Consider the following 12,116-nt stretch of genomic DNA (forward strand, 5'->3'; position numbering starts at 1 on the left):
CTCTCGAGGTCCCTTCCAGTCCTAGAGTCTATGAGTCTATGTATTATGTGCCACAGAATTTCATTGGACTGCACTGATTTAAAAAAAAATGAAATGATATATGATACTGTCTTAAGAAACAATAGTGTGTTTTCTTTGGTCTGTTTATAGACTAGTGATCTGTGCAGAGAAATATGTGTTTGTTTGTTTTCAGTCCTCTGTACTTGCAAGATGCCAGGATACTTGCCCTAGGAACTCATATCCTCTTTAGAAGGGGATTAACTGTTAGATCCTCAGAAGTTTGTGTCTATGACACCCTAATTATGGCTTACTATCTATCCCTTACAGGAGATCAAGATTAGACTAGCAAGTGGAAAACTAGTCAAACTCACAATACTGTTGTTGTCTAAAGACACAGTTACCAAAACAACTTGTGCACATTTAGAAAATACAGTTATTTGTCTTGTCTTTGGAAGAAATACAAACCTCTCAAAGTGCTTAGAGCAAAATCAGTTGTCATTAGATATCACAATCTATGCCTAATCCTGACAGGAGAGAGAGCAGAAGTTCTTGCCCATTTTCTCCGAACTTCATGGATATGCTGAGTAAACTATACTGGGGAATGGGAATAGGATATACTCCATGCTGAATAGCTCTCTTTTGGTGCTTTAGCTGTGACAACTATCCATTTATTTTCCTGTTTAAAGTAGTTCTGTGTGGTTGGTGCATGTGAAACGTGCTTGATCACAAGAATTTTTCCTTGAGATGTCTGTAAATCTTTTGGTAAAGAATATTTAGTTTCTGAGGATAATAAAGCCAGCCCATTACTTTCTTTCCTGGAAAACAAACATCAGTTCCATTATATGCCCGTTTTTGAGGAATTCAGATAGCTCCCAATTCAGTGTTCTGTGCATAGCAGCTATTTCTCTGTCAGATGCCAAGCGAAATTTGTTTAGTTCTTTGTGGTGAGTCTTTCACAAAGCTAAAGACTGCTCAAAACTCTAGCTAATTTAAACTGAGTAATTTAGTGGAGTTGGAACATCTTGTAATTTCAGATTCACCTCTCTATAAACGGGTGATTTATAAAAAATCCTAACTCTTTAAATGTGTGTGGTTTCTGTCTCCAGTGTGTCTATGGAAAGCTCTATCACAGGAACTCATGATGAAATGTTGCAGGTCCTAAAAGAAAAGATGAGACTTGAAGGACAGCTCGAAGCACTGTCATTAGAAGCTAATCAGGTAGAAAATTAATCTGAATTTCTGTATTTAATAAACTACAGTCATACATTAATTAAAATTTTAAAAAAGCTCCCACATTGTGTTTGCAGAGAGGTGGTTTTCATAAATGTTGCATAAGCTAGATAAAAAAGGCTGTTTATTTAAAATAAAGCTTTTTGAATGCGAAGGTAAAAAAAAGCCAATAAACCAGACTGAAGTGGTTCACAAAAGAGAGAATAGAGAAAAAGAAGTGTAAAGAAGTAGTAGTAAATGTTAAGCCAGTGGTGGGCTCAACATATATTAAATATTTTGTCCTTAAAGTGGGTGGCAGTTTCAGACTTCTGTTTTTGTTTTTGTTTTTTAAAGAGAAATGGAATGAGAGAGAAGTTAAGGACAAGTGAGTGTCAAACAGTAGGGGACATCAGGAGCAGAGGAATGATCACTTGCAATCATAAGATGGATATTTAAAGCAAGTCTGAGACCTTTCAGTGTCTAGCAAGCTATCTTAAGTACCAAATACCTGTGTCAGTCTTTTCTTTAAGGATGCTGTCTAGTTTGTATGCACTTTTGTCTACATTTTTCCTGCATATTTGAGACATTTATTAAATACAGTGAATTTTTTTTCTAATTTTACATGGAAATGTTATCTAGCGGAGCAAAATGTATTTTTGGAGCAGCTGATGCTTTTAGACAGCATGTTGGTACCTCTACCTCTCTTGCTAATGCACTATACTTATTTATTAGCTTCTCCTAAAATTATTTTTTATTGTTTGGACTTGGTCAGGCACTTAAAGAGAAGACCGAGCTGCAGGCCCAGATTGCAGCTTTGAACATGAGGCTTCAGGCTCAGATGGAGCACAGCCAGAGCAGCCAACAGAAGCAGGATTCTTTGAGCTCAGAAGTGGCTACCTTAAAGCAATCTTGTTGGGATTTGGAACGAGCTATGGCTGACCTGCAGAACACCTTGGAAGCCAAGAATGCTAGCTTGGCTTCCTCAAATAATGACCTGCAACTGGCAGAGGAACAGTACCAAAGACTCATGGGAAAAGTTGAAGATATGCAAAAAAATGTTCTCGGCAAGGATAACGCAGGTGAGCTAATGTAAATTTGAATCTTGAAAACTCATCATCTTTTTTTCTGTTCCACAAACAATTTCATTGAATCTTACTTCTTGTGTGCACTATCAATTACCGATGCAACTACCTTGCAAACAAGAAAGTGATTAACGTGATGTGTATCGTGACGCTGCCTACAGGGTCTTACTGGATAGTATTTCCATCTTAAGACAAGGAAGAAACTGGTTTCCAGTTTGGTACATTCAGCATGAAAAAGGAAGGAATAGGGAGAAATTATTAACTTGTATCTCATTGATATCAGATTCTTAGAGATTTGCATGATTATTTATTTTATTGTTACTATTTCTTGTTTTGTGTTATGGGAGTTCCCCTAATGTGCTAGGCACTGACCAGATGCAAAGGAAGGCACAGTCAGAGTCTGCAGTCTAAAAACTGTTTGACAATTCATTAATTTTTTTTCGAAAAGATAAAAGCATCTAGTATCCTTTCCATCTCCCAGACGTGCATGCTCCCAAATCTTACTTATTTTGGCCCTTTATGCTTCTAAGGAACTTCGAACATGCGAAGAAGTGACCTCTAAAGCCGTTTTCTGCTAATGACCCTAATTCTGTGGGTTCTGGAATTGTGGGAATGGATGTTCTTTGTTGTATAGGCACACTTCCATTAAGAAAATGTTTAAGGTTCATTGCTACACTTAAAACCATCAAAAATTGGACATTGAAATATCATAGTTTAATTTTTTTCCTTTTTTTAGTACACAGTCTGCGACAGCAAATGGCTTCCTTACAGAACCAGCTTCAGCAAGTGCAGTTAGAACGGACCACACTGACCAATAAGCTAAAAGAATCTCAAGCAGAGATCGCATTGCTGCAAAATGTGCGGCAGTGGTACCAGCAGCAATTGGCAGTGGCACAGGAGGCACGTGTTAGACTACAGAGTGAGATGGCCAATATACAGGTAAATGTGTGAACTTTCCACACCCTCACTGCTTTCTTTCTTACATTAGCTTTAGCCAGTGGATAAATTATTTTCAGACTTTTAAGGAGGGCCAGTCTTGTTTCTGTATTTATGTAAGACAGGGATTCTCAAACGGGGGGTCGGGACCCTTCATGGGGTTGCAGGGTTATTACATGGGGAGTTGTGAGCTGTCAGCATCCACCTGAAGCCCCATTTTGCCTCCAGCATTTATAATGGTGTTAAATATATTTAAGAGTGTTTTTAATTTATAATGGGGGGGGGTCACACTCAGAGGCTTGCAATGTGAAAAGGGGATCACCAATACAAAAGTTTGAGAACCACTGACGTAAGGTGCATGATTAGGTCTGTCCCTTTTACCTGTCATTGTTAGGTATTACTTCTTGTCTAATACTGAGGCATAAACTTAATCAATGCACTTTTTGAAAAGCTTATTAAGCTTTCTCATGGATGTAGATCTGCAAAGCCTTTAGGTGACAGCTAAGGCCCAGGTAGACTGAGTCCTCTTCTTTGGAACTTTTTCATTGTCAACGCATGTTTTGAGTATTTCTATTGACTTTTTCTTCCTGCAGGCTGGGCAAATGACCCAAGCAGGTATGTTGGAGCACCTCAAACTAGAGAATGTGTCATTGTCTCATCAACTAACAGAGACCCAGCACAGATCCATCAAAGAAAAGGAACGTATTGCAGCACAACTGCAAAATATTGAGGTGAGGTTGTCGGTGGCCTGTCTGAATTGTGTTCTGTTGTTCAAGTTTTGTGTTCCAGTTTAGTGATCACCATATTTTCAGATTCAGGAAGAGGGTATTTACACTGGTAAAAATGACTTCACTATGAGTACGTTCAAATTGCTGTATATCTTACATGATCAAAGAGCCTTTTCAAATTTACATCCCCCGAAGGCAAGTGTTACTCCTCCAAATTTTAAAACTACATGAAGAATCTTGCTAGTTACAAAGGAAACTGTCAACCTCTGTAGGTCACAAACTTACCTACATAAAGAGACCTTGTTGATAGGCCTAAATGTAACCCCCTCTGATTAAAGTAAAATGGGACTGGGACCTGGAGTCTCAGAGGCCATACTTTTACATCTGAGATTAGCCCAGCTATGAGACACATTGGAAAACTTAATGAACCACACTTCGGCCACCCTGTTGTAAACAGTATACATGCGGGGGATGTCGCTCTGAATTATATGCAGCTGATAAATTCTACTGAGACTTGGATCTTCATTCTTGCACTCTGATATTACTAAATATTGGGAAACCCAGTTGATATTGTGGATGATCTAAAACATCTTACTCATTTTAGTGTTGGTTAATAGTTCAAGAATGTCATCCAAAAACAAAGGCTGGTGGCAAAGATTCATATTTGCTATTGTAGAGTAATACTTGTTGTTGTTTTTAAATAGGAGTGGGGAACTTAAACGAAATTGGTAATATCCTTAAAAGGCCCTCTGTGAAAATCTCTCATACCCCAGGCTTATCCTTCCTGTCCTCTAGCAGAAAGATTAATGCATTTTTCAAAAGTACCTAGGTAACTTACACTCTGAAATCTTGTGTTTTGAAGTGACTTAGGAACCTAAGACCCATTGAATCTTAATAAGATTAGGACTCAAGTACTGATGTTCTTTTGAAAATTTTATGCTGGGACTGCAGAAATGTTTGGTCTTTCTGTGGTAGTTTATCAATTTTTTTTAAATGAAAAGCACTTTGCGGAATTCAGTCTCTTATGAATGTGCAAGATGCACCATAGTCATTCCAAGGAGTGTGTCCTAAAAGCCCAGTAATCTTCAAATACTGAGTGGATAACTTCACTGAGGGCTCCGGGAGTGTAACACACAGAACCGAATAATGTTTTCCTATTTTATTCTCCAATATTTTTTCTGATTTTTTTTTTAAATCCATTTCATCTGATATTTTACCATTTTCCTAATTCCTTTGTAAATACTTCCTGCTTTTTCTGTGCAGGCCGACATGTTAGATCAAGAAGCTGCATTTGTACAGATCCAGGAGGCTAAAACCATGGTGGAAGATGACCTGCAGAGAAGGCTGGAGGAGTTTGAGGATGAGAGAGAACAACTGCAGAAAATGGCTGATTCTGCAGCAACACTGGAACAAGAACTGGAACAGGTAGACTTGATTACTGGATAGTTTCCCAAGGGCTTCTAATACATGGACTTTCAGTTAATGATGTTTAAAGTGACTGAAATATTACTCTAAAAATGGCATGGAAAGATAAGCATGTTGTGTGTCTCATTGAATTCCAGCTCAGACTTGCTCAGTTACTTGTAAAAAGAGTCCACTTCTACCCACCAGTCCTTCCAAATCTACCTGGTATCAGAAAGTTAAACCATTTATCTTTCTGGCTTGTGCATCCTTAACAATAATAAAGATTTGGTAATCGGAGCAAAGTTAACAATTCTTTTGATATGTGAACTAGAATACAATTGAGCTTCCTCTCTTTCTGATTGTAGTTCTGCAGTGCCAAAAGAACTAAATAATAGTAAAAGTTAGATGTGCTAGTGAATTCTGCAGATAATAATTCTGCATATACACAAGGAATGCATCTCTGTTGTTAAAAGTTGTCCTTTTAGATAGTCATTTTCCTGAGTGCAGCATCACTTTACACTAGCGTTTTGTAAAGGATTTAATTTTATGTTGCTGGAAGATGTTGTTGTGCAGGGGAATGGAATGAGGATCTGGTGCGTGATAGAGCTCAATGTTATGACCAAAAAGGATATCTAAGGGTAATGGTGTCTTAAGCAGAAGCTAACATGTTTATATGCACACTGGACACTTATTTAAAATAGAAATTGGAAAAGTCATGAAGTAAAACATGTAGCCTTCTAGGATTGTCAGCCTGACGAATGTCTGCTCTCTAGTGTTCTAGCTGTTGCACAGAATGACCCCAATATAATCAACACTGTGAACAGGGAGAATCAATGAAACATAAGATTGCTTTCAACTTTCTTTACAGTTATTTTCTATTAGTGCCTCAAAGATACTAGGCTATTTTTTTCAGAGTACCTTCTTATATAAAAGTGTATTTTGTAGTTTTAAAATTCATCTGAGATGGATTAAATCTTTTAAAAACTGTTTTTTTCTTCAGGTTAAATTGACTCTGCATCAGCGAGATCTGCAGCTTGAATCTTTACAGCAAGAGCATCTAGTGCTCATGAAGCAGCTCACCTTAACCCAAGAATCATTGCACACCAAAGAGCAGTCCCTAAATGACCTACAGACTCAATATGATGAGCTGGTGACCAGGTTAGAGGAATTTCAAGATGATGTTATTTCCAAGGATGACACGATCCAATATTTGCAGAATGAGAAGATTGTCCTAGAGGTAGCTCTGCAGGCAGCAAAAGCAAGCAAAGAAGAACTTGATGAAGGAGCAAACTTCTTAGGTGAAAGTACTGAGGCAGCATCAGAAATCTTGGCACAATTGAGACAAGAAATAGCTATAAAGTCAAGCCAGGTAATGAATTTCTAAAATTATTCTGTTGTAAATAACAGATGTAACTGTTGACACAGGCTTGTGATAGAGCCAAATATGTGACTGGAGCATTGCAAACCAATGGTGTTAGTATCATGTGCACGTGAACTTTAAGATCGAGAGAATGAAAATAAATCTAGCTGTTTTATGACTGTTCCCCAATAGTGAATATTGCTTATTTATTCTGTTTATATCAGTGGAATGTTTCCCATTTATTGTTGTTTTATATCTGGTCTGTGCTTCTGGATTCATGAAGTTTGTGCAACTGAGTTATTCTTGCATCTTAAGGATTTAATAAACTAGATTTGTACTTTGTCAAGAGACAGATTCATGTCTGATATCAATTTTCAAAATTAATAGATTTATATTCTTTCTTTTTGTATAAAGTACACTTTTTGGAAATAGTATTTTTAGTGCACTGTGTTAATGAGGCAATCTCGGCCAAAAAAAAATTCCCTATGCATACAGTAAGGTTAGATTCTCTGTGGGCACTCCTTTTGGAAGAATTAATAGCTGCTTCCTAACTTACAACGTACCTGATCTCATTTTTGTCCATTACTGTATGCTGACAGTGGTTCCCAGACTTGTTTTTTCCCTGTACCTGTTTACCAGACCAGGTTTGCTGTCTACTTATGTTCTGTTGCGTGTGCCCTAATCCACAGTGGAGCTTCAACTAAACAAAACTCTATTGTCATAAGCAAGTTTGGACCCACAGTTTGTGTAGAGCATCCCAAATTTGAGAGAAAGGTAGAGCATCTACATTTCTACTGGAGGCTTGTACTGGGACAGGGTTCAAACAAGGTTCAACAAAGAACTAGATAAGTTCATGGAGGATAGATCCATCAATGGCTATTAGCCAGGATGGGCAGGGATGATGTCCATAGCCTCTGTTTGCCAGAAGCTGGGAATGAACAACAGGGATGTATCACTTGATGATTACCTGTTCTGTTCATTCCCTCTGAAGCACCTGGCATTGGCCACTGTTGGAAGACAGGATAATGGACTAGATGGACCTTTGGTCTGACCCAGTATGGCCATTCTTATGGGACCCAGCAAAGATTTCCCGCTGAAGGTAGGGTGGGGGATTCTAGAGTATTGGTCACAGAAGGCTAAAGTACCTCTGCTGGTATATGCAGTTTAAAAACATTTTTGTAGCTCTATAAATTATGAAGCACCTGCTATTTGTTTTGATTTTTAACTTGAGCATGTAAACTTGAATCGGTGTCATCTGGATACACGATATAGAATCTGATGTATTCTAAAACGTGCATGCCCAGAAAGTGGGAGATGCTGCATCCTTGATGGTGGTGTTGGGAAGATTATCATTCTGAATCTGTCTCAACTATTTAGGTATAAAATAATTTATTATTTGCATTACGGTAGTGTCTGATGCCACAGTCAGGATCAGGGCCCTTGTTTGTCTAAGCACTATGCATATACATAACAGAATGGCAGTTCCTGCTCCAGAGAATTTGTAATCCAAGTAAGGCAACATGTCTGCATGTTTCTCTCGTAGGTGGAAAATCTGCAACAGGAAAGTGCCAGCCTGAAGAGACAGACCCAGAAAGTAAAGGAGCAGTTCGTACAGCAAAAGGTGGGTATACATATCCATTTCAAAACTGTATTTAAAATGAACAAAGATTGTGTGTTGCCGGGAAGGCATGTACTAATAGGTTAATGGCATCTTACTTCCTAATGAAAATGGTATTATTTAACTGACAGCCCATTATAGCAAATAGAAGGAATGTTGTAACACAATTCATTGTGAGGTATATTTCTGTAGGTTATATATTGTTGTTTTTTTTTAAACTGTAATTGACATAAAAGCAGACATGTAGGCCAAATTGTGTTCCCATTAAAGTCTGGGAAGTTTGTCACATGGACTTCATTTGGCCTACAATATGTTAAGATTTCTCTAGTTCATTTGTACTAGGTGACAACTTTTTCAGCAATATTCATTTTTATAAAAAAATTGGGTAACTCTTCAAGTACCTTAAATTTAATGCAACTGTATGAAATTCTGTTGGCCTGGGGAATTTTAATTTAAAAGAAATAATATTTTAGTCCAAATCTTGTTTGGAATTATACAGAATATGATTCTAATTTTAAACTAAAGATGTAACAGGACTTCAGATGTTCCCTATAGTGGCACTGTTGACTGTTACCATTTGCTTGCCTGTTAGTCCAACAGTTGTTTTAGAAATTGTGCCCTGGTGGATATCTCTCTGATTCTGACATGTGCACTAGGTAATGGTGGAAGCTTATCGAAGAGATGCAAGTTCAAAGGACCAGCTGATTAGTGAACTGAAGTCTACAAAGAAGCGGCTGGATTCGGAAGTGAAAGAATTAAAACGAGAGCTACTGAAACTTCAAGGTGAAAAGCAATCCATTGATGTTGAACGCTCAAGACTTCAGAAGGAAGTATCCCAGGTTCACCAGCAGATGGTGGAGTTAGAAAGCCACCTCCAGTCAGTGCAAAAAGAACGGGATGACATGGAGATACAGCTACAGGTAAGGAGTAAATCTAGTGCAGTTATATCAAGGATAACACACATTTGAGCTGCAGCTAATACTATTAATTATTGAGGTTTTGTAGTTAAGGGTAATCTTTTAAACTAAGGTTACCAAATATATATTGAAGGCAGTTGTATGTTACTTACTTTTGATGGTTAAACTGAATGATGATGTATTGCTATATACTGGTACTATATTAACCCATATTGAAGTCAGTGGAGTTACATTGATTTTATACCAGTAACAGAGTGGAGAATTAGGCTGCAGGTGTGATAGAGATGTGCTGTGGAGGCAACACTCCTAGCTCTCAGAGTTGTCAGGAAGTGCAAGTGTCTTATTTTGCTCAACAACAATCCTTCATGTTAAGGACTTGTATTAGCATATGCTGAGGGAACTACTGCCAAGTCTGTAGATGTCAGGATAGTGACTAGAATTAAAAAGGGATGGTGAAGGAGACTTTTTGGTACATGGAAGGAAACATACTTCCCCTCTCACCTCCAATCCTTGTATATAGAAAAGGAAATAGTTTTGAAAATTACCACATTACTTTGTTGTTGGTATATTAAACTAAACTTTACCATAAACTGGTTGCCAAATAGATACAAAAGTAGTCCTGTTTTTACTATTCTGATACACTGTGTGTTTGTGTGTATAATATATAATACACACACATGTATATAGCAAACCGGAATGAGGATTTCTTTTGTGCTTACCGTATTTTTTTCCATTTTTAAATTCTTCCTCCCTCACCCTTTTTTCCTCCTCAAGTCTTTGCAGATTGATAAAGAGCAAATGACATCTCTTGCTGAGGTGAATGAGGTATTAAAACTACAGGTAGAACAAATGCAAGAGGAAGCCAAAAAGTAAGTCAGATTTTTACATAGCCAGAATAACAGTAGCACTCACTATTCCTATTGTGCTTTTTTACTTCAGTGTACTGTACAAAAATTACTGTTTAGTTTTTTTCCCTACCCTTGTAGGCAGCTGTATTTCCATTTTACAGCTGGATAAACTACTTAACATCTGTGCCCCAATGTAGCCTGGACATGGAAGCTGTTGGTAGGACAGAAACTCATGAGTTTCAGGTTCACAGACCTCTCCTCTGACCATTTCTGTTTATTTCCAAGCTTTGTGGTATATGGCATGAGGCCAGAGGCACCTGAACTTGTACAAATAGCAAACTATTGCTCACCAAAAGTGGCTTTTTGCAATTGGTGTATATTGAAACAGTTGTCACACAGATGGCAACATTAATAAATCTTATTTTTTTAACAATACTGTCTTTCATAAGCACTAAATTGAAAACCACAAATATTAAGTGTTACTGAGGCTGTCGATGTGATGGGAATGGGATGGAAGTAGACATGTAAATGAATATTGGGAAGGAGAAAGGGAGCAGTACTATAGAATCCACCACTGTAAAAGTACAGTGCAGCCCTGCACAAAAGTGCGTTTGACAAACAAGGAGAAGTTAAACTCAGGAGTAGTTTTCCATTTCATTTACACATGTCTACAGCAATGCTGCCCAAGTCTTGCACTCTCTTGTTGCTGATGCACAAGAACAGTGGCATCGCCAAGGACTATCAAATCAGAAAATGGCTTTCTGCAATTAATGTACTAATTTTGTGGAGTAAACAACTTGGTATTGTCCCTTAATGTTTGAAAAACGTGGTTTATGTTCTAAGCAAAAGCTTTAGTTCTTATATCAGTCTATTTGATTTTATGTAACTTTGGGAATAAATAGCTTCTTTGGGAATTAGTATCATGTTAGGGGTGTTTGCTATGACCTCTCAATAGAGTTTTGTTAATCTAAAAGTTTAATTGTTTAATACAGTTCTCTTTGTGCTTTCTTATTCTAGGGCCATCACTGAACAGAAACAAAAAATGAAGCGTCTGGGGTCAGATCTGACCAGTGCACAGAAAGAAATGAAGGCAAAACACAAAGCCTATGAGAATGCAGTTGGCATTCTTAGCCGCCGGCTGCAGGAAGCCCTCACTGCAAAGGAATCTTCTGAATTGGAGCTGAGCAAACTAAGAGCACAAATCGCTGATGGAGGAAATAACCAGGCTTCCCATGTAGGACGATGTCCTGTAACTTTGTTAGTAGAGAGATAGGATTATCTTGCTTTACTACTAAATACTTAAAGACATGGCCTTTCCTATAGGTTCATTTATCATACAGAGAAAAAATTTGGTAATGAGATGATCATCTTTGGGCAGGATTGTATTTTACAGGGTTTTACCTTCCACTGAAAACACTGCAAGTTTTTCTGTGTATCTATATTAATTTATAGCAACAACAAAGCTTCATTCCTGTAGCCAGCTGTGAAATCCCCTTTCAGGACTTAAAAAGTTAATAACTATGATATTTTTCAAACTAAAATAAACTTGAAGCTTGCCCTTTAACATGCATTTAAGTCTGTAGTAAAGATTCCATATGCTCTGTTTCAGTCATAAGGGAATTCACTTAATGTGTGCCTTGATTTATTATTTACTGCAGAAGTGGTTTTCTTTAAAGTATTATTTAAATATTGTGAAGATGCTGCCAGTTTCCAATTTCCAGACCTATAGTCCATGTGCCAGTGTCTCCAACTGTGAGAGAATTTCCTTATCAAAAATAAGGAAGATGTTTTGGCAGTCTCCGAATATATGAGTAAAATAAACAGCTGACGCTCCTTAGCCCTGAATTCATGTTAATGTTCCTGTTATTTAAGTGCAAGTTTTCAGTATTTTCTTCTTGTACTGAAGTATAATGAAGCCTTTTTTTACTTATTAACTAATAGTTTCTTCTTTGCTTGCACCAAACACTCTGTCCTCCTTTAAATCCCTCCTTAAATCCAACTATTTCCCCATAGC

General features: G+C 37.6%; 1 protein-coding gene across 7 annotated transcripts in view; it reads left to right on the forward strand.

Moving 5' to 3' along the window:
- The window catches only part of GOLGA3 (golgin A3), a 40,685-nt gene that overhangs the window by 14,656 nt on the left and 13,913 nt on the right, over positions 1 to 12,116 (forward strand). For all 7 annotated transcript variants that reach the window (XM_030582494.1, XM_030582498.1, XM_030582496.1 and 4 more), the window contains 10 exons: positions 1,107 to 1,218; positions 1,982 to 2,288; positions 3,028 to 3,230; positions 3,821 to 3,958; positions 5,219 to 5,380; positions 6,360 to 6,728; positions 8,263 to 8,340; positions 8,994 to 9,257; positions 10,029 to 10,123; positions 11,120 to 11,336. In XM_030582494.1, the coding sequence (XP_030438354.1) occupies positions 1,107 to 1,218; positions 1,982 to 2,288; positions 3,028 to 3,230; positions 3,821 to 3,958; positions 5,219 to 5,380; positions 6,360 to 6,728; positions 8,263 to 8,340; positions 8,994 to 9,257; positions 10,029 to 10,123; positions 11,120 to 11,336 (1,945 nt within the window). The remainder of the gene's footprint in view (positions 1 to 1,106; positions 1,219 to 1,981; positions 2,289 to 3,027; positions 3,231 to 3,820; positions 3,959 to 5,218; positions 5,381 to 6,359; positions 6,729 to 8,262; positions 8,341 to 8,993; positions 9,258 to 10,028; positions 10,124 to 11,119; positions 11,337 to 12,116) is intronic.

This window comes from Gopherus evgoodei, chromosome 13, assembly GCF_007399415.2.
Source record: "Gopherus evgoodei ecotype Sinaloan lineage chromosome 13, rGopEvg1_v1.p, whole genome shotgun sequence".
In the NCBI taxonomy this organism is placed as follows: Eukaryota; Metazoa; Chordata; order Testudines; family Testudinidae; genus Gopherus; species Gopherus evgoodei.